This window comes from Phalacrocorax aristotelis, chromosome W (assembly GCF_949628215.1).
Source record: "Phalacrocorax aristotelis chromosome W, bGulAri2.1, whole genome shotgun sequence".
NCBI lineage: Eukaryota > Metazoa > Chordata > Aves > Suliformes > Phalacrocoracidae > Phalacrocorax > Phalacrocorax aristotelis.
Genome location: NC_134310.1, coordinates 28,279,409 through 28,302,829, shown reverse-complemented (window position 1 = coordinate 28,302,829; position 23,421 = coordinate 28,279,409). Strand labels below are relative to the sequence as shown.

At 49.0% G+C, this 23,421-nt stretch overlaps 2 protein-coding genes across 4 annotated transcripts in view; both read right to left on the bottom strand.

The window, feature by feature from the left end:
• ARHGEF18 (Rho/Rac guanine nucleotide exchange factor 18) overlaps positions 1–2,715 on the bottom strand; it is a 52,348-nt gene extending 49,633 nt beyond the window's left edge. Inside the window, exon 1 of one of the 3 annotated variants that reach the window (XM_075078101.1) lies at positions 2,514–2,715. In XM_075078101.1, the coding sequence (XP_074934202.1) occupies positions 2,514–2,628 (115 nt within the window). In that variant the 5' untranslated portion in view covers positions 2,629–2,715. Of the gene's footprint in view, positions 1–927; positions 1,019–2,513 lie in introns of those variants that run through there. The other 2 variants (XM_075078100.1, XM_075078102.1) reach the window with 2 other exon arrangements.
• Positions 2,716–9,422: 6,707 nt separating this feature from the next.
• INSR (insulin receptor) overlaps positions 9,423–23,421 on the bottom strand; it is a 52,649-nt gene continuing 38,650 nt past the window's right edge. The window contains exons 10-21 of the mRNA XM_075076820.1: positions 23,167–23,368; positions 18,267–18,538; positions 17,913–18,055; positions 17,081–17,240; positions 16,624–16,723; positions 16,137–16,204; positions 15,696–15,925; positions 15,272–15,382; positions 15,034–15,193; positions 14,079–14,208; positions 13,716–13,850; positions 9,423–12,111 (exon numbers count right to left, since the gene is read on the bottom strand). Of these exons, the coding sequence (XP_074932921.1) occupies positions 11,757–12,111; positions 13,716–13,850; positions 14,079–14,208; positions 15,034–15,193; positions 15,272–15,382; positions 15,696–15,925; positions 16,137–16,204; positions 16,624–16,723; positions 17,081–17,240; positions 17,913–18,055; positions 18,267–18,538; positions 23,167–23,368 (2,066 nt within the window). The 3' untranslated portion in view covers positions 9,423–11,756. The remainder of the gene's footprint in view (positions 12,112–13,715; positions 13,851–14,078; positions 14,209–15,033; positions 15,194–15,271; positions 15,383–15,695; positions 15,926–16,136; positions 16,205–16,623; positions 16,724–17,080; positions 17,241–17,912; positions 18,056–18,266; positions 18,539–23,166; positions 23,369–23,421) is intronic.

Genomic DNA, 23,421 nt, shown 5'->3' with positions numbered 1-23,421 from the left:
ACTGGTATGGCTGGAGTGGGGTGTCCTAGCTGGGGCTCGGAGGAGCTGCTTGGGGCTCACCACGGATCAGAGCTGGTGTGACCCTGCCTCCTGCTCTGAATTAACCTTCCTTTGACCGTTCAGTTTGGATCTTGGTCTCCTGCACATCCACGTCGGAAGAGAACTGGGGTGGGGGTAGGGAGGAGGGAAATAATGAGGGAGAAGGAGTATCAAGGGCTCTAATGCCACAGATAAAGGTACCCAAAAGCATCAGCCCGAAGGCAGTGTTTGCAGGCAAGGACAGTGGTGTCCAGCTCCTCCAGGACTGCAAATGTCCCACTTCCCAGGGCTCTCACTTCCCTCTTTCCAAGTCATGGCACTGCATGCAGGAATGAGGCCAGTTCACACCATTGCTGGCATTTCCCATCCCTGCCGTCAGACACTGTGAAGCCCAGCTGGTGCCACACAAACCACCATGGCTCAGACTGTGCTCCGAACACGGGGGCTCTGCTCATCAGCCCTCTCTGAAAGACTGGAGGAATCTTTTTCCCCAGCAACTGCTGAAACACCAAACTCTCGACATAGGTCTCAGCCCTCGCCAGGCAGCTGTGCAGAGACAGCTGTCTGCAAACACCAGGACCTCCAGCTCACTGGCAGCAACGAAACAAATTTATTACAAAAACAGAAGGCTGATATTTAACCCGTTACCCAGCTCTGAAAAGCATTAATGTGCTTTTCAAGAAGATGAAACGGAAGGAAAAGCATTAACCAACACTTATGCAGTGTCCCCTGCAGAGAGGAGCGGGGTGCACCCAACACTGAGCTCTGCCTGGAGACCCCAGCTCTCTTTGCTACCTGCTTGTCCGGGACAGGCTCTCCCGACCACCCTGCAGCAGCCCAGCTCCCGACACACGGCTCAGACCACTCTCCCCGTGCACAGGCCGTTACCTCGCTTAAAAGACCATCTCTTCTTCCAGCGCTTCGAGAACGATGGCCAGGAGTGGTTGAGCAGCGAGTCTGACATTTGGGAGCCCTCCGAGCCCTCTGCAAGGTATAACCCCAAGCAGGAGACGACAGCACAGAGCACGGCAGAGCTCAGCGCGGTCTAAGGCAGCACTGCAGGCTGCAACCCAGGGGCTGCCAAGGGGGGAGTGGAGAAGCCAAGTGTTTTGTCAGAAGTATCAGCTGATGGAAGCTGTAGCCAGAGAGTAATTCCTGGTCTCTGGCGTTCCCACCTGTGTGATGGGTCAGTGACTTCCTAGAGTGGGGCCCCAGGGATTAGTGGCCCCAGAGATTAGTGACCCTGGAGCACACGCAGCCCCTGAACACTGCTTGAGGCTTGCAGATGGAAACCGAAAACAAGCTGTTAACGCACCATAACCCCCTTCCCCTCTCTGCCAAAGCCTCCCTGTTCCATTCATGACAATCAGCTGTCAGCCTGATAAACCATCACCTTTAAGGCACTTCTGCAGGGGCAGAACCTTCACCTGGGAAATGCAGGGTAAGAGTGAAGACCACTGGCTTGATATTTGCACCTTTGGTATTTTTTTCAAGTGCCATGGCAGAGCCTCTGCAGGGGAAGGTGCAAGACCCTGTCTGTGCAACATTAGTGACATCTTGCAGCTCACAGCCAGTCCCCTTCCCTGGCAAGGACCTCTCCTCAAGCCCTTCTCAGCTCCCCCATGCAGGGAGGCAGGTGGGAGCTATCCCAGCTATCTTCAAACTGCCCCAAGAGACCAAACTCCCCACCCTGAGGTCTCCAAGCTGACGACTGGCACCAGCCCCACATCCCAGACCGGCTCCAAACTTTGCTCCCAAGCTCTCCGTTAGGCTGAAGAAGCCGACTTTTACCCATGTGGCTGCGAGGCTCCTGGGCCAGACAGAACCTTCTGTTCAGCTCACGCTTGTGGCCTCGCTGAGCAGAGCCCAGCCAGTTTGGGAACGGCCACAGGCACCTCCACGGCATGGAGCCCATGCTGGGCTGATGTTACGCAAAGGCAGGTGACAAAAAGCATTTCCCTAGCCTGGCCACAAACCCCAATGCATCATCTGCCCAGCACAACTCTCCCCACATCCCCCCTGCTTTGATCTCCCTGATAACACGTGTGCCCAGCCCTGGAGTGGGCAGTTTGGAGGGGTATTTGGGGGACACAGGTGTGGAGCCGTCTTGTTCCCAGCCCAAACCCAGCTGTGGGCAGCGCCAAGGTGTCCTTGCAAACCCTCAGCTGTGGCCCAGCAGCAGCAGGAGCTGAGAGCAGCACCTGCAGGGTGGCTTTTACCCAAAGGCAGCCATGGGGATGCACTGTGGGTTAAACCCACATCTCCTCCTCTTCACTGGCAGGAGAGCGAAGCTCCTTGTAGGCTGATGCTCCCGAGCCCACGTTTTGCCTTCAAACACGTGCAGGGGGGAGGCTGGGTGAAACCAAGCACTTGGACTTTTGGCTTCAAGACAAGCTGCTTCCTTGCAAGGCCTTGAGGAAGATGAGAGGCAATGCCGTTGTCGTGGGATAGAGCCTGTGCAGAGAACAACTTACCCTGAGGGATGGAGGCATCACTCTGGCGGGTTCCCCGTGTGCACTTGCTCCTGACAGCCCCGGCTTCTTCTCCAGCTGCCAAAGCAAATAGAGGAGCGGAGAAGCAGAGACTCATCGGGGAAGCAACAACCGTGCAGCTGGTTTGCTCACGGGGGCCTCTGGCTCAACCATCTCACCGCTTCCCCTTTCCGATGACACAAACAAACCCGCCCATCCCATGCTGCAGTTCCTTCAACGGCGGCCCCAGTGCTGCCCCGACGCTCGCTCCCACCCTCATGGGGGTCGGGGCTCCAGGAGGGTCCAGCAGAATCACCTGGGGGGTTGTGGACCCCGAAGCACCCGACGCAGGGGCCTGGAGAGCCGCTGAACCGGTGATGGCTGCGAGGAGGACAGCAATTGCCGCAAACTGTTTCCTGTTCCGTTCAGAGAAAAACCAATTTGTGTGTGCTGTGAGAGCCTGGCACACACGGGCTGCCCCTGTGGGCTCGTTGCACCATCGCTCGTTAGCCTCCTGCCAGGGGCAGCGAGGCCTCACACAAGGCTCCTGTTAATGACTCCTTTGTCTTTGCTGTCATGGGTTGACCTTGGGCAGCAACAGAGACCCCGAAGCCTGGCAGGTCTCAGTCTTATGTGGGATGAAGCGATAGCAAACCACAGAAACGCCTGTGCTGGCCGTAGTCACGGGTGCAGGTGAGAGGCAGGCACTTCAGCTCCCAAAGCGAGCGGGGTGAAGGAGGAGGCAGTGGTCCCCCCGCCCTCGCCGTGTGCAGTGCGGCCGGCAGAGCCCCCGGCACGGCCACTCGCTCCTTCCCAAGAAGCCCCGTGGGCTGAGGAGCGCACGCGCCTCATCCCACTGCCCCGAGCACACGCCAGCCCCAGCCAAGCCCTAATCAGAACAAGATCCGCTCACACTCCAATTACTCAGAGACCGCAGCTTTGGCAGCACTTGGAATAGCAATTACCCCATGCTCCAGGAAACCACAAGAGCATAGAGGAATTAAGGTTTAATTTTTCTGAAGTCCACAAGAGCTCACTTAATATCAGAGATCAGGGGTGCTCCTAAATACCAGGCAGTTGCCCCAGCCGAGGGGATGCTGAGTTGTCCTCAGGTCAAATGAGGACGAGATCATCTCCTCCTGCCCCGTGTCTGACGTGGTTTGGGGGTTACCGAAGTGGAGCCGTGGAAGCAGCTTGGAAGAGCGACAAGGGGTAACAGCACGAGGGCTGGCTGAGCCGTGGCAGCCTCTCCACAGCTGCCCAGCAGGCAGCAAAGCTCCCGTGACAGCAAGTTCAAGTTTTGTGGCTTTGCTTAATTTTGCATTTTAGGATTCCCAGAGAACAAGCCTGTGCCAGAAGCAGCAACTCCAAAACATCTTAAAATACCACTTTGTTTCTCATCACTCTCACGGTAAGAGAACTCAGATGGGCTTAGAAGAGAGCTGCAGGCCAGCTGAGCTCCTCCGTGTGCTGAAACAGGCACGGGGCGGTGGGCAGAGCAAGGCCAGCTCTGGCTGCCTGGTCCAGTCCCACGTTCAGAGGCACTAGGTGGCATCAGCACCGCATGCTTTCTGTTCAGCCATCAACTTCATCGCCCTCCCAGTCCATCCCAGCCCTGGACTAAGGCAGCAGTTACTGGGACTTGTCAGGGACAAGGGCAGCAAGGATTCACCTCCACCCCTCCGAAAAAGCAGCACGTTTTGCCAAACGAAAATCACGCTACTCCTGTTTATAACAATTCACTGCACAAGTGTCAAACGATAACCCTGGGTCCTCGCAAGGGGCAGGTCGGGCGCAGTGGAGAGCAGAGCTCCATGCGGGTCCAGAGCAGCGCCAAACCGTATGGTAGCACATTCAGGTCGGGCAGGGAAAGACCATCACCAGGGCGGAGGCGTGAAGAGCCAGGGCTACAGCACCGGAGGTCAGCCAGGGAGCTGGGCAAGTCATGCCGTGGCTGGACAAAGCCATGGGGAAAGGAAATATTAAGCCAAAACTATTAATTCCACCAGCGGCGTTGCTGCACCACCCTGCCCGGCCATCAGCCCCCGCGAGAAGCCTGCAGCTCCTGCAGATGCAGGCGGTGGCAATCCCAAGGCTACGAGCAGCACCGCAACACTGAAGGATTTTGCTGAATGGAAGGAAAGCAGGATATCCGAACCGAGCGGCTAAATACAGCGCCACGAAAAATAGCAACAGCAAGTCCCCACCTCATAGGTGCAGCTGATCAGGAAGGAAATCTCGCCTCTGGTGAAACAAGGCTTAAGTTAGAAAGATTTTACACTTCCAGAGCGGCCTGCTGCAGAACAGAAGGTGAGACGGGTCGTGGTGCAAAGCCGGCGGCAGCCGCTCAGCCACAGGACAGGGACGAAGCAGATCCTCTGACTTCTGTTTTTTAAAACTGCCTGTGGAGGAGCTTGTCCCGCTACAGGGAGGGCAGCCTGGGTCCATGCACATGGAAATAACAGAATTACATTAGAGAGAAGCGGCTCCCGCTGCTTCAGGCAGAAGGAATCCCTTTACCGGTGTTTACCCGATGGCATCGGGCTGCTGAGCACCCCAGGGTGAGGACGCAGCCCGGCAGGGACGGCCCAAGCTGTCAGGCAGAGGAGTTAAACCGGCTTCAGACCACAAGCCTGTAATTGGCAGATCTGGGTTCTTTTTTTTCTTTCTTAACGCCATTCATTTTGCAACTGAAAGTATTGCTTATTCCAAGACACAAATTTAGCGCTTTCTCTGTGGTGAAGCAGCATTCAGTGCTGCACAGACAGCAGACACAAAATGAACAGTTATTCTTGGATAATTTATTCAGAATTTTAATATAAACAGTTAATTGTTCAATATTCTGACACACAGCAAGATTTTTTTCCTTAATATTCAAAGATATTTTCTGTACATGTCACTGCTTGGCTCATATATGAAAACATTGAAAAAATAAGGGGGAAGGTCTTTTTTTTTGTTTCTTCCTTTTTAAAAAAAAATCATGGCACATTTGATCCTTTATTTCAAACCAGAGGTATCTGCAATGCTATTTGTATTCTGGAACCTTAGATATGCAGAGAGAAAGGTGGGAGCAGCAAGATTAAACAGGAACAACCCGCCCCCCCCCAAACTTCACAGAACATCACTTAACACGTAACTGAAACTGTCGTTAGTTTATTTAATTGCGAACAGAAAGCATTTGCTTTTGGCTGTGTTTGACGGAGCCGATGCCCCGTACCCCCCTCCATGCAGGCCCTCAAACACAAACCACTGCTTTGCTACTCCACGAATAAAATCATTGCCTAAACTGAAGCAAAAGGAAATGCTTTTCCTTATTTTAAATAACATTCTATCTCTGCAGGGTTAGAAGTGGCCTTTCTAAAGTTCTCCATCAGGCAGTTTTCATGGGACTCCGTTATGGGAGACGTATTTGGAAACTGAGATGGTGGAAACATTGCTGGGTGGTGCCGGGAGAATCTGGATTAACAGAAGAGCTTTGGTATCGAGTCCAGCTCAGGTATCTCAGGTAATTAGTCCTGAGCTCAAGCTTTACTGGCGACGCTGGGACTTAACAGGGGCTGGGACAGCTAAGCGAGAGCGTCTGTGCCCATGTTTAAACTCTGCTGATGGTTCCTCTTTAGCGGCCAGAACTATCCTGGTCCTCCCAGCCGGCTGGACCCTGCTCCCACGGGGACTTTCTGGACTGTGGGAACACTGGACTCGGAACAAAACAACTACCAGAAACATGATTTCTTGCCGGCTGCAAATCTGTTGGCAAAAAAATAACAACGCTGTAGGAGTTAATACTAACTTTATTATACAATATTTAAAGAGTCATTTCTCTACCTGTCCCCTTACAGCTTGCATTGTGCTGCAGTTAATTTGCTGAAACTGCAAGGGTAAGTGCTTACTTTCGAGAAGGACAAGCAATTTCATTTTAAAAAGAAATACACATTTAATGACAGCAGATTTGCTAAAAATGGTAGCTTTAGGATTGCTTTTGAACAGTCAGGTTCCTCCAAAAGTCAACTGTATGACTGGCTTCACTCCTGTGATGCTCGTAACAAGGCAAGCCGGAACAGAACGGGTTGAACATGTTAATGCTTTCACACCAACATTCACATACAGAATCCAAGCGGAGTTAACACAGAGCCAAGCAGAAGGTAATAAAAAGGCCAAATTCAATTAAGTTCATACAAATACCAAACTAATCTTATTTTGAATTTCATGTATTTCCGAAGTAACTATTTCTTGATTCCGATCCATTCAACAGCTCCTTTCCCTGGGCCACGTGCACAGGAAACGGCGAGGGGCAGCGGCTGCTTCGCAGAGGGGAACAGGTTCCTGCCGCGGCCACGCCTGCGAGTCTCCCCACGGGCAGCTTCGAGGGAGGCTGGGACACAGCGAGAGGATCAGAGGGTTTATCTGCAGTTTCTTGCTCACTCCAGGCTCGGAACCGATCTCACAGGGATCACGGGAGCACCTAGCACAGCCTTGGGAGTAAGGTTTGTATGGCACGAAGATATTTTACTTTCTGACTTGTAAAAGAAGGTTCCAGTCTTGGTATCAGGAATCACTGCTCGCAGGGAAGGGCCCAGAGTACCTCGGGGTCTGTCTTCGTATCACAGTGACGTTAAGAGGGCACTCGATTGCCTCTCTCCCTCCCCTAGAACGGAGGCTCAAGAATAACCGACACAGCACCCTTCTTGCTCCTGTCTTTTCTTATTTGCCTTCATCATAGTTAAGTCAACAACACAGAAAGCAACTCTGAGATTTTTCCAAAGAGATACCAACATTAGATGCGACGTACTAAAATTAAGCAAAGTGTCCCATCGCTATAATACAAATTTAGGAGGAAAGAGAGGTACTATCCATAAATTAAGAGTACCCTTTAGCAACCTAAAAGCAGCCTCTTCCACACCAACACAGCTGCTTTATGACCAACAGAAAATACCCTTGTTGCAGCGTGGTCTAGTTCCCATCACCTTTCCCAACCCAGTGCTGGCACAGAGTTTATGTTATTAGCTCTTCTATTTTACAACACAATAGAGTATTTACAAGCAGCCAAGAAAGACACGCTTCTAACCTAGCAGCCAAGCTTTGCAATGCTGCGCTGTACTGCAAGAGAAGTACCAGATTTGCAAGAGGCGTTCAGGAAGTGGAAATTGAATTTTAACGTGCAAACATTTCTGAGAAACCTCTCCAGTCTCACACTTCAAACACCTGCTCAGTGAAAACAGAGCAGAGCACAGAAAGCTGTTTCTTCTACCTCCTGCTTCACCAGCTTTAGAGAGAATGACATTCTGGCTACTCGTTGGTGCCCTCCCTGTCCCCAGACCGCGCACAGGAGGCTGCAGCTGCTCCCGAACAGGTCACGGAGTCTGTCTGCTGCCCTGTGCTGCGAGCGGGAAGCTCTCTGCCCGCAAAGGGCAGGCTCCAACCCTCCAAAAAGTGCTACCTCAAGAAATAAAGGAGCTTCCCACCCGCTGGTCACAGCTGCCCTCCTCCAGCCACGCTAGGTGCGCTATCGCTCGGCCCTCATCACTCAGCAGCAGCGGGCGCCGGTGCCTTCTCTGCAGCCATGCGATTCTCACCCCAACGGGGATCTTGCTGGAGCAAAGCGCGGCAGCTCCCCCGCCCAGGGCACAGCACCTGCTTGCTCAGCACACCTTCGTGGGCAGGAGCCCTTTGCAACACCCCGCACGGAGGAGGTTTCATCTAGCACGTGCAGTCACAAGTTGTACGCAACCCCCGGTGTCTCTGAACAGGTATTGGCGAGATCCGAGCGAGGGACTTCGGCATCCTCAGGGCAAGGATCTTCCAGCAATAGAGACCAAAGTGTTGGCTGCGGGCTGAGAGTAAAGGGTTTTCCAGAAGTGAGCTGGGCTTTACAAATTATGTTCATTTCTCCTTCCGAATTCTATAGTTAAGCAAGTGCAATCTTTAACAGCCGCTAGTGGCAACCGCTAGCGTTATTCTTTTGTTTTTAAAAAGGGGAAAAACGATAGCCTCGCCACTAGTACCATACGCCTTTCCCCACCCTTGGCACGATGTAGAAAGGATGACTGGAATAACCTTTACGCACGGTATCGGGTACAAACGACTGCTCCGTGTGGTGCAGAGTGACGATGACAATGAGCCACGGGGATGGACTGCCTGTCCACAAACCAAAACACGCGTTCCCTTGTTCAGTGATCTGAGTGTTGCAAATCATGTGTGCTCAGGGGGCCAACCAATATCAACTCAACTTCAAAGCCAGACCCAATACAAGGTTCCAATGTTTGTTTATACAAAAGATCTATTCCCACAGTTACCATCACCGCAATTTAAAATGTTATCAAAACAGGGCCACGCTGGGAAAGGTTTATCTCAGGAGGTGGTATCCTCCCAGCAGGGCTCTGGATTAGCTGTGTGCAGCGAGAAGGGCACTGACCAACACACCCTAGTCCAAATCCAACAAGGGCTGGTCACGGTCCCTGCTCCATGCTGGCAAATACTGCTCCACAAGGAAGCGACCTAACTCCTTTTAGGTCATTAGTTCATTGAAGTCCAAACATTTAAATTGCTCTTTTGTTCTTTCTTTTCTTTAATCACAGCACAACTATGAGGATGACACCAGAATATCAGATCCGAATTTGTAAATCGGTTCCTTTGGTCACTACTGCTCGGGTGAGCGATAAACAGTGACGAGCCGCTCTCCTACCCATTCCCTTCGGTGAATGGTCCCTAGTATTGGAATCAGCTGATATTGATTTTCCCTGATCCACAATAGGTCCAGACCAGAACAGTTAAACAGGTTTAGAGGTGCGTAGTATTAAAAATATCCTTAAGAAACACTGAGGTAGACTGCACCAGAACAGGACAAAAATAATCCCACCACATCCGCCTGCCAAGATTTTACGGATACAGATTTGCATGTTCTGTGTGTTTAAGAAAACAAATTGTTTGTTGTTTTTTTTTTTTTACAGTGTTTTATATATTAAAATAAATAAAAAAATTCTAATAAGAAAAACTTCTCTTCCTTAGAAAAGTGTGAGAATGTCTTCTTTCCTGCAGTGTAGTATATGTAGAGCTGCTAAACAGTTACTACTTTGTAAAGCACAAGAAATGTAAACGAGGCCTTTTGAAATCGCAGGTTCTTACCCAGGTCTGGACTGTCTGTTTTCCACCTAACTTTGTGAGCAACCCGGACCCTCTGCCTTCGTCCGACCCGACCAGATCCAACCAGCGCAAAGGGCCGACAGCTCACGGCGGTGCACAGAGTCCGTCACCCGCCCTTGCTGTGGCAGGGTTTAGCTACAGCGTGGCGGAGTGGAGCGGGCTCAGAGAGGCGCGTCCCTACGAACCCCAGCCCCGTGCAGCTGGTTACAGGGAGAAATCAGCAGCACCACCCGGGCTGGAATAGACGTCACGCACCAGCCTGGCGTCCCCGCTCTCGCCGGGTCAGGAAAACCTGGTTTTCTCCTGGCAGAGAGCACAAACTGCCTCTTGGACTTCTCCAGGAGAAGTGGAGGACTGAGCATCTCTCTCCCCTTTTAAAACCACCTCCTGCATGACACGGGCCTGCAACATCGATAACCTCATTTCTTGCTTTAGCAGTCCTCCCTGCCAGCACACTCCCTCATCGCTACGAGACACGTTTAGTTTCACAATTGTTTCCTAACATCTTACGTTAATCGGCTCGGTCTTTTACACAAACAGCAGCAAAACAAAGCACAGTCCAGAAGACAGAAGTTGACATCCTGAAGAGCTGAAAGCAGTGGCTAACACGCGCATCCCGGCAAGCGTGCAGGACGCAGCGCGGGTATCTCAGGAAAACATCGAAGGCCTGCAGGCAGCACGAGGCCAGACGCCTGAGCAGCAGCAGACAGGCAGCAGGTAGCTAACCACAGTCACGTTCAGCCTCTGTTTCATGGGCAGAGCCAAGAGCCTTGCGCTCTCCCCCCTCGAGATTGGCTTCAGCGTCTCTTTCTTCGGTTAGAGTTCTCGCTCGTCCTCTCCTGCCGGCTGCTTCCGCGGCACAGACGGCAAAGCAGGGGACGCGGGGGCGAAGGAGTAGCGGGGCTTGGGACCGGGATGTTCTGGTGTCCTTCAGCCCCCGACAACCAAGTGAAGTCCCAACTACTTTATCTCAGGGCTTCGACTGGAGCCAGCTGACTGCGTTGTATAAATCACGAAAGGGTATGAGAAAGCCTTGTCAAGTATAAACTTAACATGTGCTTCATAGCTCCTAAAAGGGTAATCGGCTAAAATTAGTTCATTCTGAAATCTTTGGACCACTTTAAGACCAAACAATCCCCCAAATTCTCCCCTCCCCGAAAGGATCATAAACAGTCAATAATTTATATGAAGTTAAAATTTAAACTAAAGACATTTTTAAATATGTTACAACAAACCATATATATACTCAATGCTGTAAGGACAGAAAACTCTGTATCTCAGGTCAGGGGGCTCCTACTTCGTTTGGTCTTGAAAGTACCCACAAATCTCAGATTTCTGCTCCTTTGGCTCCCAGCACATTTTCCTCATTTGTTAATGAGAGAAAACCTACTCCCAAGAGTCCTTAGTATAAAAATAATCTGTTTAGGATTCAGTCACTCCAGGGAAATGGGAAAAAAAAGATACACACTTCCAAGAGGAGGAAAGCTTCTGTGAGAACATACAAAACTTATGTACAAAAAAAGAAGTGTATATTTTGCTATACATATACACCCCACATATATATACTGCACACACGCACGCACACACGCACACGCACGCACCCCTGGGATTTAACCCATTTAAAAGGTATGAAAGCAGCAGCTATTGGTCAATCTGAGGATCTGGCGCGTCCGACCGATGTGTTGAATCCTTCAGCTGTAGGGAAGAGTACGCCTGAAAGCCTGGAATTCTACTGGAAATGCTTTTGTCCTGCAGAAGTTTTGTTCCGCACCGTTAACGCTGTAGCTCAGATACCAGCAAATTTCACGTCTTTTGTTGGCAAACGTGGATGCTCCTCCTTCAGTTTAACTTACACGGTCGCTTCCTGTTTTGAAACCATGGTTACAGAAGGGACAGCAGCCATGGAAACCTCTTCCATTTATGTTCACAGATAAGTCCACTGACAACCAGTCAACTTGGCAAAAAAAAAAAAGTATTAATCATAAGATGATTAGAAATCTGCAGAGTTTGTAGATGTGTGTCATACACTGTGGCAGCAATAACAAGAGTCCTGAGATTTGTGGAGGGGAAAAAAGCAGACACAACCCTTGGGCCAAACAGGAAGCGTTAGGAAGGACTTGACCTGGGCATGGAGAGAATCCGCCCGTTTTTCTTGCCACCGTTCATGTGAGTGTAAGGTATGTGCTCTTCGTAGTTCCCCTTGAGGGCCATGGAGGGTCCATTGTCCCGCCCCAGGACTTTGTCCCTCTGCGAGTACGAGGAGGGATCGAGGGGAATGCTCTCCATGTTCTCAAAGTCCATCTCGTACTCCTCCGTTTCCAGAGGTTTGTTCTCCTCACTGTAGAAAAACGAGACCTCGTGGAAGCTGGGGTGCAAGTCCTCCTTCAGCATCTCGATGATCTCGATGAAGGTGGGGCGCATCTTAGGGTTGTACTGCCAGCACATCTGCATCAGGCTGTGCCTACAGCGGGACAAACCACAGTCAGGGGCAGGAAGAAACAACTTCACGTAGGCAGGGCTGGCGCAGAGCGAGACCGGTATCCCTGTCGGACCACCCGCCACCCACGCTACTCCTCCGACGCTCTGAGCTCTTTGTGCTCTTTCCAGTCCCCCTATTTGCCTGTAGATCCTGGCACTCCTTCTCTATTTCTGTCTAGATCAAAAATTCCTTCCAATTCCTTCAATTGTTCTTTACTCGGCTTCCAAAGGAAACAGGGCTGCGGTTCACAGACTCTGTGTATGCGCACTCGCGCTTATAGCCAGGGAATAATTTTTTAATTCATTCAATTTTAATTTTAACTCAGCCTGAAAGATAAAAAAGCCCCTCAAACTTCAAGGAAAATAGGAGGCTGTGCAGAGGACAGAGGTCCTGTAAACATCCCACCCAAAAGAAAGGCTGCAGCAAGAGGTCATATGTTATCAGACACCACAGAGAAAGAATTTACAAGGACAAATAAAGTTTCAAACTGGAGTTTGTAACTGGCCACAGGAGACAAATGACCAGGACAGCAGGCTTTCTCCATAAGGATACTCACAAAACATGTTTATTTTTTGACTCTGGACGTGCTGTTTTGGCCAGAAGCGGGCTGGGGTAAGAGGTTACCAGGTTGCCCCTCACCGCTGTATGGTGCTTAAGCAGCGGCTCCTTACACCCTTCTGTCAGAACGCCCTAGCTCAGGTTCAACGCTTAGTAATGGGATTTTCTTAATTACTCTGAGAGAAGCAGCTTAGGGAGCATCTGGGTATGCGGCCGTGTTGGCAGACCCGGGGACGCAGGAACCTCCAGACAGTAAATGTCACGAGCAGCTGCAGGGAATAACCCTTAACCTCGGCGCAGGAGAACGTCTGGCTTCAGTTTGCAATCTCTGCGAGGTGTTTTTGACTGACTTCACGCAGTGCCCTCTTTTCTCCCTAACCCTGCAGGCAGCCTAGCCTTGTAAGTGGGGCAATAAGCCTGCAACAGAAATGAAAAGGCCTCGGCCATGACAAACAGCTCTTGGCTCAGCTCAGCATTCCCCTGCCTCTCCCTCCTCATTAGACATAAATTGGATTTCTGAAAAATCAGAAGTAAAAAAAAAGTTGTTGTAATACTCGAGACTATTTACGTAGTATAGAGAGATGAATTACAGAAAACCTCGGCAGGCCTGGGATTAACAAGCTGCTCTCCAGCCACGCCGATGCAGACCGCGGCCAGGCTTCGCCACGTGACAGAAGCCAACTGCCATCCCCCAGTCTGGCCTGGAGGAATAACATTTTGTTTGGGCAACTGAGACAGTGCTTATTTGTATCTTAAGCTTTTCCTGTGCTTTGTGCTTCCTTCTTTTGAACCTGTAATCACAATGTAAGGTCCTGGTGGTTTAATTTCCCTTCTAGTGAAACAGGCTGGCCCAGGTCTTTAATTCCTGTCTTACTCAGGATGCGTTGGTTGAATTTCTGTGAGAGGTGGCTCACTAAAGTCTGTTTGGTTCCTCCCCAACGGAGAAGGGGTCAAGAGGTGCCACATGTCGGGCCACACTTTAGCTAAAGAGAGCAGCTTGGTCGATTGTCCCCTGCTGCGCTACTTACAGCCTCTCCGGGCAGTTGTCCGGCTGATCCAGGTATCCTCCGTCCATCACAAACTTTAGCACCTGTTCGTTGGAGAGTCCCTGGTACGGCTGCTCTGCTAAGCTGCTTATCTCCCAGAGGACAACACCGAATGACCTAAGAAAGAGAGAAGACGCCTGGTGAGAATAAATTCCTGGAGATCTACAAGCGATAGTCCCATTTTTGAGAAACAACTACTTTAAAAGAACAAGTCTTATTTTTAAGAAAAGGGTTTTTGTTTTGTCTGTACTCCAAGGAAGTCAACAACTCACAATTTAAACAATGTGTGTTAAAATAGCGAGCTCTTGAGCTAGACTCCGTCTGGGATTGCAGGGTACAACTTACCACACGTCAGAATAAGCAGTGAAAACACCATCCTTTAATGATTCGGGTGCCATCCACCGCACAGGCAGCAGTCCTTTGCCTCCTTTACGGTAATAATCCGTCTCATAGATATCTCTGGTCATGCCAAAGTCTGAGAAAAGCAATTGGGATGTGTTAAATGTCTCTCCTCCCTTGCTACCTTCACGCTGCAACATCTCCAGAGGAATGTTTTCTTCCTCTGACGCCAGGCTATTTTCACCCGCCCCGTAAGCCTCCTATGGCCCAACTCGCAGTCATTTGTCACCTTGTGATTAACGTTCAGAGCATTCTCCTTTTCCCTGCATTTCTTCTACAGAGCCGTGATAGAGACTCTAGAGTTTTAGTGACAGCTTCTCTTCTAAACATTATTTTTATTCATCCCCTTTGAGTAAAACAGAGCTGTCTTTGCCTTGGAATCCCGCTGCCTTGGCTTTAAGTCCAAAGGGTTCTGGAAAACCACCATCCTGTGGAGTTTGGGTTTAATTTTTAAATGTTATATTTACTTATTTCTAAGAGGGTTTGGGTTAAAAACTGGTTCTTGTGGAAGATAAATGACTTTTAAAAGGCACCTGACCTAATGATAGGATTATCAACACTTGGTTTGCTGTACCCAACACCTTCTTTGTCATAATTCTCACGAAAGCAAAAAGCAGTGAGATAACCTGAGGCAGCTCGGGCTGGAAAGGCCACAAACTTTTTGGATAGAGGTTTGAGAATAGGACAGGTGAGAAAAGCTGCTCTAACTCTACAGGAGATTATTTTCTTACTGAAGTCCACACAATTCTTTCACAACGAAGAAAAAGAGGAATGTTTGCTGCATTTCCAAAGGGAGCCGGTGAAAATCACCTGTGTTTGCCACATTGGTCTTGGGCTTCATCTATTTGCCTTTACAATAAACACGACCCACAGAATTATCTTCTGATCACACACTACATACCTCCAATTTTTACAGTGAAGTCTTCTGCAACCATACAGTTACGAGCTGCAAGGTCTCTGTGAACAAATTTCTTGGCGTTCAGATAGGCCATGCCATCAGCGATCTCTGCAGCCATCTGGATCATTTCTCTCAGCGTTGGTGGCGGACGACCAGGGTTATTCTACAGTAAATAAATAAGTGTTAAAAACCTAATCAAATTAGTCTGTTGCACAACAGACTCCCTCTCTCCTGTCTTTACCTCAGCATCGGGTCTCAAAGAGCGAAGGTAACTTTTCAAATCTCCATGTGCCATTAACTCCATGACCACCAGAGTAGGTTGCCCTTTTGAGACCACCCCGAGGAGGCGAACCTGGAAAATAAGGGAGAAATTCCCTCAGGGTTGTGTCCAAACACGGCGGGCAGAGCCCAGCTATGAAGAGAGGGGGACAGAGCAAAGCCAGCACCCCCTGCACAAGAGCTCAGAACAGCGCCACACCTGTCACGATGAGTTTTGAAAGACGCATTTTATAAAACATGACCTGGAAAGATCCCAGCTCTTTTAGATCAACCCCCTCTGTGAAAGGGCTGCTTTTGTAAGCTGAACTCAAGCTTTGAAGGCACCGAAGAGCTATTAGTTATGTGATGGGACTTGCTAATCGTCCGAGGCACCCAGTGACACTTACCACATGATGGCAGCTGAACCCTTTCATCACGGAAGCCTCATTTAAGAACTCGATGCGCTCGCGGAGGCTGGCTGATTCGTTAACAGTTTTCACAGCCACGCGAGTCTCCGGCTCTCCCTTCACTATGTCCTTGGCGATTCCTTCGTACACCATGCCGAAGGAGCCCTGCCCCAGCTCTCGGAGAAGAGTGATCTTGTCTCGTGGAACCTCCCATTCGTCGGGGACATAGACTGTTGAGCAGAGGGAAACGTTTCTGAGTTGAGCAAGTGTCTTTCAAAAGACATTTCTGTAGCAGCCTTGTGTAGCACTGCTACAGGAATACTACGGGTGTAAATGTAAAAGAAAAACCCAAAAAACTTCATAAAGACAATGCCAGTCCCATAGTGCTGCACTGCCTGAACAACCAGACAAGGCACTGAAGAAAGCCCTCACTGCTCTCACCCTCACTGGCGCTGAGATATTCAGGGTTAGACGATGCGTAGAGTGGTCCAGTCGGTCCTTCGGTTTGTCTGCAAGAGAGACGCAAATCCTTCAGCACATTTGCAGCCTTTCACACGTTAGAACTGAAGGCAGTTTGATTAATTCCCAAAGCATGCAGCGACCACTTCCCAGGGAGGTGGTGGAGTCTCCATCCCTGGGGGTATTTAAAAGAAGGGTAGACGTGGTGCTTGAGGATATGGCTTAGTGGTGGGCTTGGCAGCGATAGGTTAGCGGTTGGACTTGATGATCTTAAGGGTCTTTTCCAACCTTAACGATTCTATGATTCTATGAAACACTAACTGCCCCAAGATATTTCCTAAACTAAATTAGTGTTGCAATCGTTATCTATATTAGAAAATAAACACGGAGTTACTTCCAACAAATAAACAAAATCTTTGGATCTAGGTTTTGCTTGTTCTGATAGAAACAACATTAAAATTGCACTCACCTCTTTTTCACAAGCACGTAAGCAGCTCCAATAATTCCCGCAATTATTATGGCAAAAATAATCGGAACAATTATAACAGCAATATTAGGCTGAGCAGTCACTAGGAGAGAAAGAGAGAGCTGGAGGTATTACACAGGTCCAAAATCCAAGTCTTTTCCTCAGTAAAATCTCTCCCTTGAAGAAATGGGAACAAATATGGAACTAGAGGCTATTTTAGATACAGAATGCGGGGCTGGTCAGAACGAGAACTCAGCCTTCTGTTCAACAGCTACATGAAGAAAAGTCACACATTTCTAAGTAATTTCAGTTACTTGAAGGTGGATGTATTGGTAATATTTCATGACCCCTAGAGTGCCCTGTGCTCTGCTTGCTAAACCCCCATCTTTGAAAAACAACCTGGGTTTCTATCAGGAATTAAATGTTGGGGCGGGGGGGGAAAGAACTCAAAAGAACTCACAATAATCAGCCACATAAAAATAGGTAGGTTCTGTCCATGAGCCATTTCCAGCCAGCGATGTAGCTCGTATACGGACACTGTAGTTTCCAGGCTGCAGTCCGCGGAGTTTGCAGCCCTGCTCGCTGGCAAAATGCTTACGGGAAACGCAGTAATGTGCTTCCTGCGGGAGGAGGGAAGAGGAAGGCTGCATTACGCTCCCTCTGCACCAACCCAGAGCTCTGTAACAGCATACTAGGATTTCTACCTCGCCTCCTTGCCTGGCAAACGCACTCAGATAGGGCTTTCACATGCTCAGGTCTTTTCCAATATAGTGGTTTGTCCTGGATTTGCATTTTACAGTTGAGCAGCTCCGATTACAGAGAGCACATGCCATTTGCTGTACGAGACCTCAGCCCTGAAATCTGACCTAGCCTGGCAAGCCCTCCTACCCCCACGGCACTGGCACTCTGCACAGGCAGCAGGGCTGCCCACGGCTCCCTGGCTGCTCAACGCTCTCTTAATTGCTCTAAGCGCCTTAAAGGTAGATGTATGTTTTCTGTCCTCCCATGAAATAAAATTCCTAAAAAAACTCCATGCAGAACACTGGCAAATTAGAGAAGCTTATTTGGCAAAGAGGCACCACGGAGATGTTTATTTCTCAGTGCTGCCACAGACTTCCAGAGGACACAGATTCACTAGTACAGCTTTACGTCCCATCGGTTCGTGCTCAGGGAAACCAGGCAGGACAGAACGCCGCATGCACGAGGACTATTAAAGACTAAGCTGTCCCGGACTCCCAGGTGGAGCTACTTCTCTACACATGCTGTGCTAAGGGACAAGCAGGAATTCTCACCTCTGTCTCCCCAAGACGTCCGTAATTCACTTCATACAGCACAATAAGGCCATTTGGCTCCTTTGGTTCCTGCCACTTCAAATGCACGGCATTTTTTTCAACCAGTTCGTGGGTAACGGGACCGACGATGTCATCAGCCTTAGCTAGAACCGAGGTCACGGTTAATTATAGTTTTATTTCACATCTTTTGCAAAATTCAAAACGGCCAATACTTCATCTATCATCCTTCCTTACCAGGACATAAAGAGAGCCCCAGTGCTATGCAACGTTTCTGTATCACAGCTGGCTCCCACAGGAAAAGCAGTATTTTGAAAGCCGCCATCAACCCAAAGCAAAGCTCAGGAAGGTAATTACCTTCTGGCATGGTCCTGGCACTGACGTAAGCTGCAACGCTGCATCGGGATTCCTGAGCGTCGTGGTTACAGGCGTGGAGCTCAATGCGATACCCGGTAAAATGCCGCAGGCCCGAGATGACCAAAGACTCCTTCGACATCACTTTTTCGAAAGGTTTCTGCTCCTCCGCATTCTCAGGCGCTGCTGCAGAATTGTTTGGAGAGGACGCGACAGTGGGTATCACCACAGTGGCGTTTGCCACGGAGCCGAGGTCTCTTCGTTTTCTTGATGGCCTATTAAATAATACGGGTTACGGTGTTATTTGTTACGTTCAATGTAAACATGTTCATCTGGCAAGGAAGAGTTAAAACGGGAGGGCTCAGCCTGCGACTGAAAACTCACATTCAAGCCTCATATTTGCAACGCAACATAGAAATTCAGGGCTTTTCTTTTTTTTTTTAAACAAGCAATCTGCCTCACCCCCCGAAACGCGCACAGCTTTTTAAAATTAGGTAGCCCTCAGCCTCCTTCCCTGTGCAGCTTCATACAGGGAGGGGGAAAAAATCCAAGTCTAAAGTATTTACTTGAGAATTCAAGTTCTTCTAGATCCTCTCAGCTGAACACAGCTTTACTGGGTTGCCTCACGGATGCCTTGTACAGTGTTGCAATGCTTTGGAGTTCATCTCCTACACGTTCTAGCAAACGAGGTCATATCACAGCACCCAACTCTGACGACCTTAGATGTTCCACATATTCCAAGTGTCATAAACTTGCACTTATACAGCGTAAGACCAGTTTCACAGCTCACTGGAATACACCTGCCTCTCTGAACCCTAAGGCTGAACCTAGATAGGCAGATAGGCTGTGTTAACCTTTTCCTGAAAGACCAAATCAATTCATTCTTTTCAACAGAGACATTTAAAACTCACAGATTCCGATTACGTATTAGCTGTGCGGTTTTGTTAACCAAAACCTGCCTCTCAAATTATTGCACTTCAGTCTGAAGATGAATTTTTTGCGGTTGTAAAAACAGAACCGACAGCGTGATCCTGTCAACGCCTGTTTGCCAGCGAGCGCTACCGGCCAACCTTAACGTCAGATTTTGTCAGTAAATAAAGGGAAGAAATTTAACAGAATTAAGAATCATTCACAACTTTCGTTTTCTTGGGGGAAATAAAAAGGAACAAGTACCAAACCAAAACTCCTCATTCAAACCAAAACTCCTTGTTCTAACACTTCGTGTCCTGCCACGCATTTGCCACGAGGAATTCCAGGTTGGGAACTAACCAACGTGGTGAATCAGTAATAGTACTTAGTTACACAAAAGGAATTAAAGCCATCTGAAAACGGGACCGTGTATTCTAAGCGGACGATGATCTTTTTTTGTGTGTGCATGTGTGTGCAGCTATTAAAGGGTACAAAGAGTGACCTGAACTGAACCCACACTTGAGGCATCTCCAGTCTCTAAAAATGTAACAGGCTGTTGAAGCAAACCTTTGCTGCTGAGCTGAACTTTCCACCGCCACCCTCTGACTACCGGGCAAATGATTGGCCAACCCCAGCTACAACGGGGGGTTCTGCAGATCGCGTCTTTGTCTGCAACCCCCAAGCTCCATTCCCTGCTGTTATTTCTCCTCCGACAGCAAATGCAACCAGCTGGAAAGCAGATTTTAAGATTTCCTCCAACTAAACGTCGGGTTGCACACAGCGATGTAAGCATATTCAGCCAGCTGATGAAAAAACGGGATGCCAAACGGCAGGCTCAGCAGAGCACACGCCGGTTTTTAGTCTTCTCCTTCTCTAATTACTAATTAACTCATTTGGAGCTGCTGTTATCTCAGCTTGTGCATTGTTCTGAACAGTGTCCCCTAACAATGGGGCAGAGTTCAGAGACCCAGGTCTGGGTCATGCCACCTCCCTCCTTTGGAAGGATTCTTTACGGTCAACCAGAACCTTGTTTGGACTTAAAAGCAAAGCTACGCGCCACTGTTTACAAACTGTGGATTCAGCTTTTCCTCATGTTTAAAAGAATTTTGTCTTTCACAAGTAAAACAGTAATTTGACCACTGATGCAACGCAGAGTAAAATGCAAGAATTTCTCCCTTCTCAAGTAACAGAAAACAAGAAAACTTTTGAAGCTGTAAACCCCGATCTTCATGTATTTATTATCTTAGATTTGCAGCCATTTTCTTGTCAAATTCTCTGTCTTTTCAAACATCTGATGTCTTCCCATCATTGTTCCAGTGCAATTTTCCTTCTGTCCATTTCGGTAGCTCCAATGACCTTCCCTGTGAAATACTCAGATTCAGGTTCCTTCTCCTCCCCCCGCCAGAGACCGTCAGCGTGCACGAAGGCTCTCAGTTGGAAGGAAGGAAGGGACAACTCATCACACGCAACATGGCCTCTGCTTGGGGATTTTAAAAGTGCCGTAGCTACCTTGAGCCAAGTTTTTCCACACACCTGAAACTAGCAGAGGAACAGCCGGCCTGCCTTCCCCCCTGTGCTGGCAAAAGCATTTATACATTTGCCTGTACAATTAATTGGATTGAACTGGGAAACCAAGGGAAGAAATAAAAGTAACTTTTAACGTGAGTCATTTCCCAGATCTTGTTCATTCTGTAACCCACTAATATTTGTAACAGCACAAGTGTGTGACGGAGAGAGAGGACAGGGACAGAGAGAAGCGTGAGACTGCTTTTCCTGCAGAAGTGATGGTGGAGAGTGTACATGAAATCACACCCTGAACGGCAGCCATTTAGTTCCCCTCGGCCTCTCAGGACCTTCATTACTTTGGAAACCTTCCCATGCTTTCCACAGAATCACGGAGCGGTCGAGGGTGGAAGGCACCTCTGGAGATGGCCTAACCCTGCTCAAAGCAGGGGCAGCTAGAGCAGGTTGCTCAGGACCATGTCTGGTCAGGTTCTGAATATCTCCAAGGACAGAGACTCCACAACCTCCCCGGGCAAAACTCGTTCCAATATAAGAGCAAATAACACAGGAAAGAAGAAACAAAGCATCAGATCCCGATGGCCACTTTGTGCAGCTACAAAGGGAGGTTACAAAGCATGTGGTGTAAAGACACCCGTTAGCTCTGACTGGGAAGGTGGGTATGGCAAGGAGCATTTAGAAACTTCTAGTTTGCCTTGCCAGTGCCAGAGCAAATCAACCCACGAGACTTGTGATAGTATCTCCTAGAGTAATCAACCATGCACATGGGGGAGGAACAGCTGCTATGATTTCCAGAGGGGTTCTCAGCAGGTCAGGTGAGCTCAGACCTGGACTAAGGCAGAGCACGGCAGACCTGCGGCAGAGCCCTGTACGGGCTGGATACTGCACAGGGATCAGAGGGCTGGGAACAGGACAGCAGGAGGAAAATGGTACATGGAAAACAAGGAGACAAGCCGTAGCGGGGGTAACTTCTCAACTGCTCTGCCTTCTGCACCCCTGCCACCTCCTATTCCCTCATTCTGGCCTGCGAGACTCCTCCCCATGAACGGCAGAAGGCTTCTAATCTCAAGGGGAGTCCACGCAGTGCCTGCAGAGAGGTCAGCGAACCATCAGGAGCCACAGAAAAAGCACCTGAAATAAAACACACTCCACGTTCAGTTGCCAGGCTCTAGACAGGCCGCCCCGTGAGCAGGCAACAGGCACCGCGTTCACAGGGCAACCAATTCTAATTTACGTTGCTGCAGCCTGGAGCCTGTCAGAAGAGGCAACAGGATGCCTGGCAGCAGGAATGTATCTTCACTGCTGACTTGTAACGGCAAAAAGGGCTTGTATTAGAAGGACTAGTTAGCCTAGGGGAAGTGATTTCTTCCTTAGCAGGCTGACAAGGTGGCACATCCTGGTGACTGGTTTCTTCCTAAAATACGTACCCCAGAAACTAGCCTGAGAAGCACCCTGGGCTGGCTGCACATTTAAATTGGAAAAAAAAAAACAACAAGAAAAAAGAAATCAGACTGTCAGGATTGTCCGCCTACATCAAGAGGAGTTTGGCTTTTGTACACGGCTTGGTTCTCCTCTGCTTTTAAACACTGTGTCCTGGTATCCGTTTGCACACCGAAACTTGTCCTTGCGACCTGACTAACAGCAAAGAAAGAGCAAAAGGAGGGACTCTGCACAAGCTTCCATGCGACAACTGCAGGCTCGCAGAGGAGAGGCACTGCCCAGTAACGCACTCAGTAATAGAAAATGTTCGGTGCAATAAAGTAGCTTTTGTCAAGCAGCTGCAAATAAATGTTTGTTAGCTGAGGGCAGTAAGCAGAGAATAAATTTAGAGCACAAATACATGACAGCAAGGAGGGTAAATCATTACAGACTCTAACCTGACTCCCAGTGCTTCCTCTGTAAGTTGCATATGAAGTGTGAAGACATTCAATACCACTTAATGTGACACTGTGTGTGCCATTCCAAACAGGACCTTCACCACCCACAGCAGTCGCATTCCTCATGGTATTGGAGGTATTTCCCAGACTAAGTGCGAGGAAGACCGCAAATACCGCGCTAAAGGACAAGGCTGTGACATGGTAAACTTCCCTTTTTCTTTCCCTTTCTTTTCATCTGGATGAAAAGCTAGGCCACAAAATTTTAGGACAGAAAAAAATAGCTATTTTTGGCGTCGTAGGAGTTTAAATGAGCTGTGGGCATTTAGCTATTTGTTAAGGGTTCTCACTTCATTCTCAAGCTGAGGAGAATTCAGAGGCAGGAAATTAGAGCAGGATCTTCCAAATCTGTAACAACATCAGTTGTAGGTGCTCAGCTCTCACCAGCCTCCGACACACAAATTCAGCTGGTCTAGACAGCCTCGTGGAAGCCCAGAGAAACTGGCAATACGGCCACGTCCAGCCCAAGACTTCTGTTTTGTAACCAGTTACGTTTCCCTACCCCAAACCACCCAGGCAATGTTGCCAGATATTTGTACCTGGGGACAAAAACCTCATTGTGAAGATAGTTCTCAAACGTCTTGCGGAACGCAGACTCTTCCAGCTCCTTTTGTATCTGAGAGTCTGTTTTAGGACAGGAACAACATTCTCCACTGACATCCTCGTTTTCACTTTGGTTATACTTCTGAGGGTCTTCGGATTCGAAAGGAGGAGACCACGTCCTTGAGGGCAGTTTTAATCCTGTGGACAAAACAGTTTTAGTATCACTCGTGCTTGGCAGAGCGGAAGCAGAT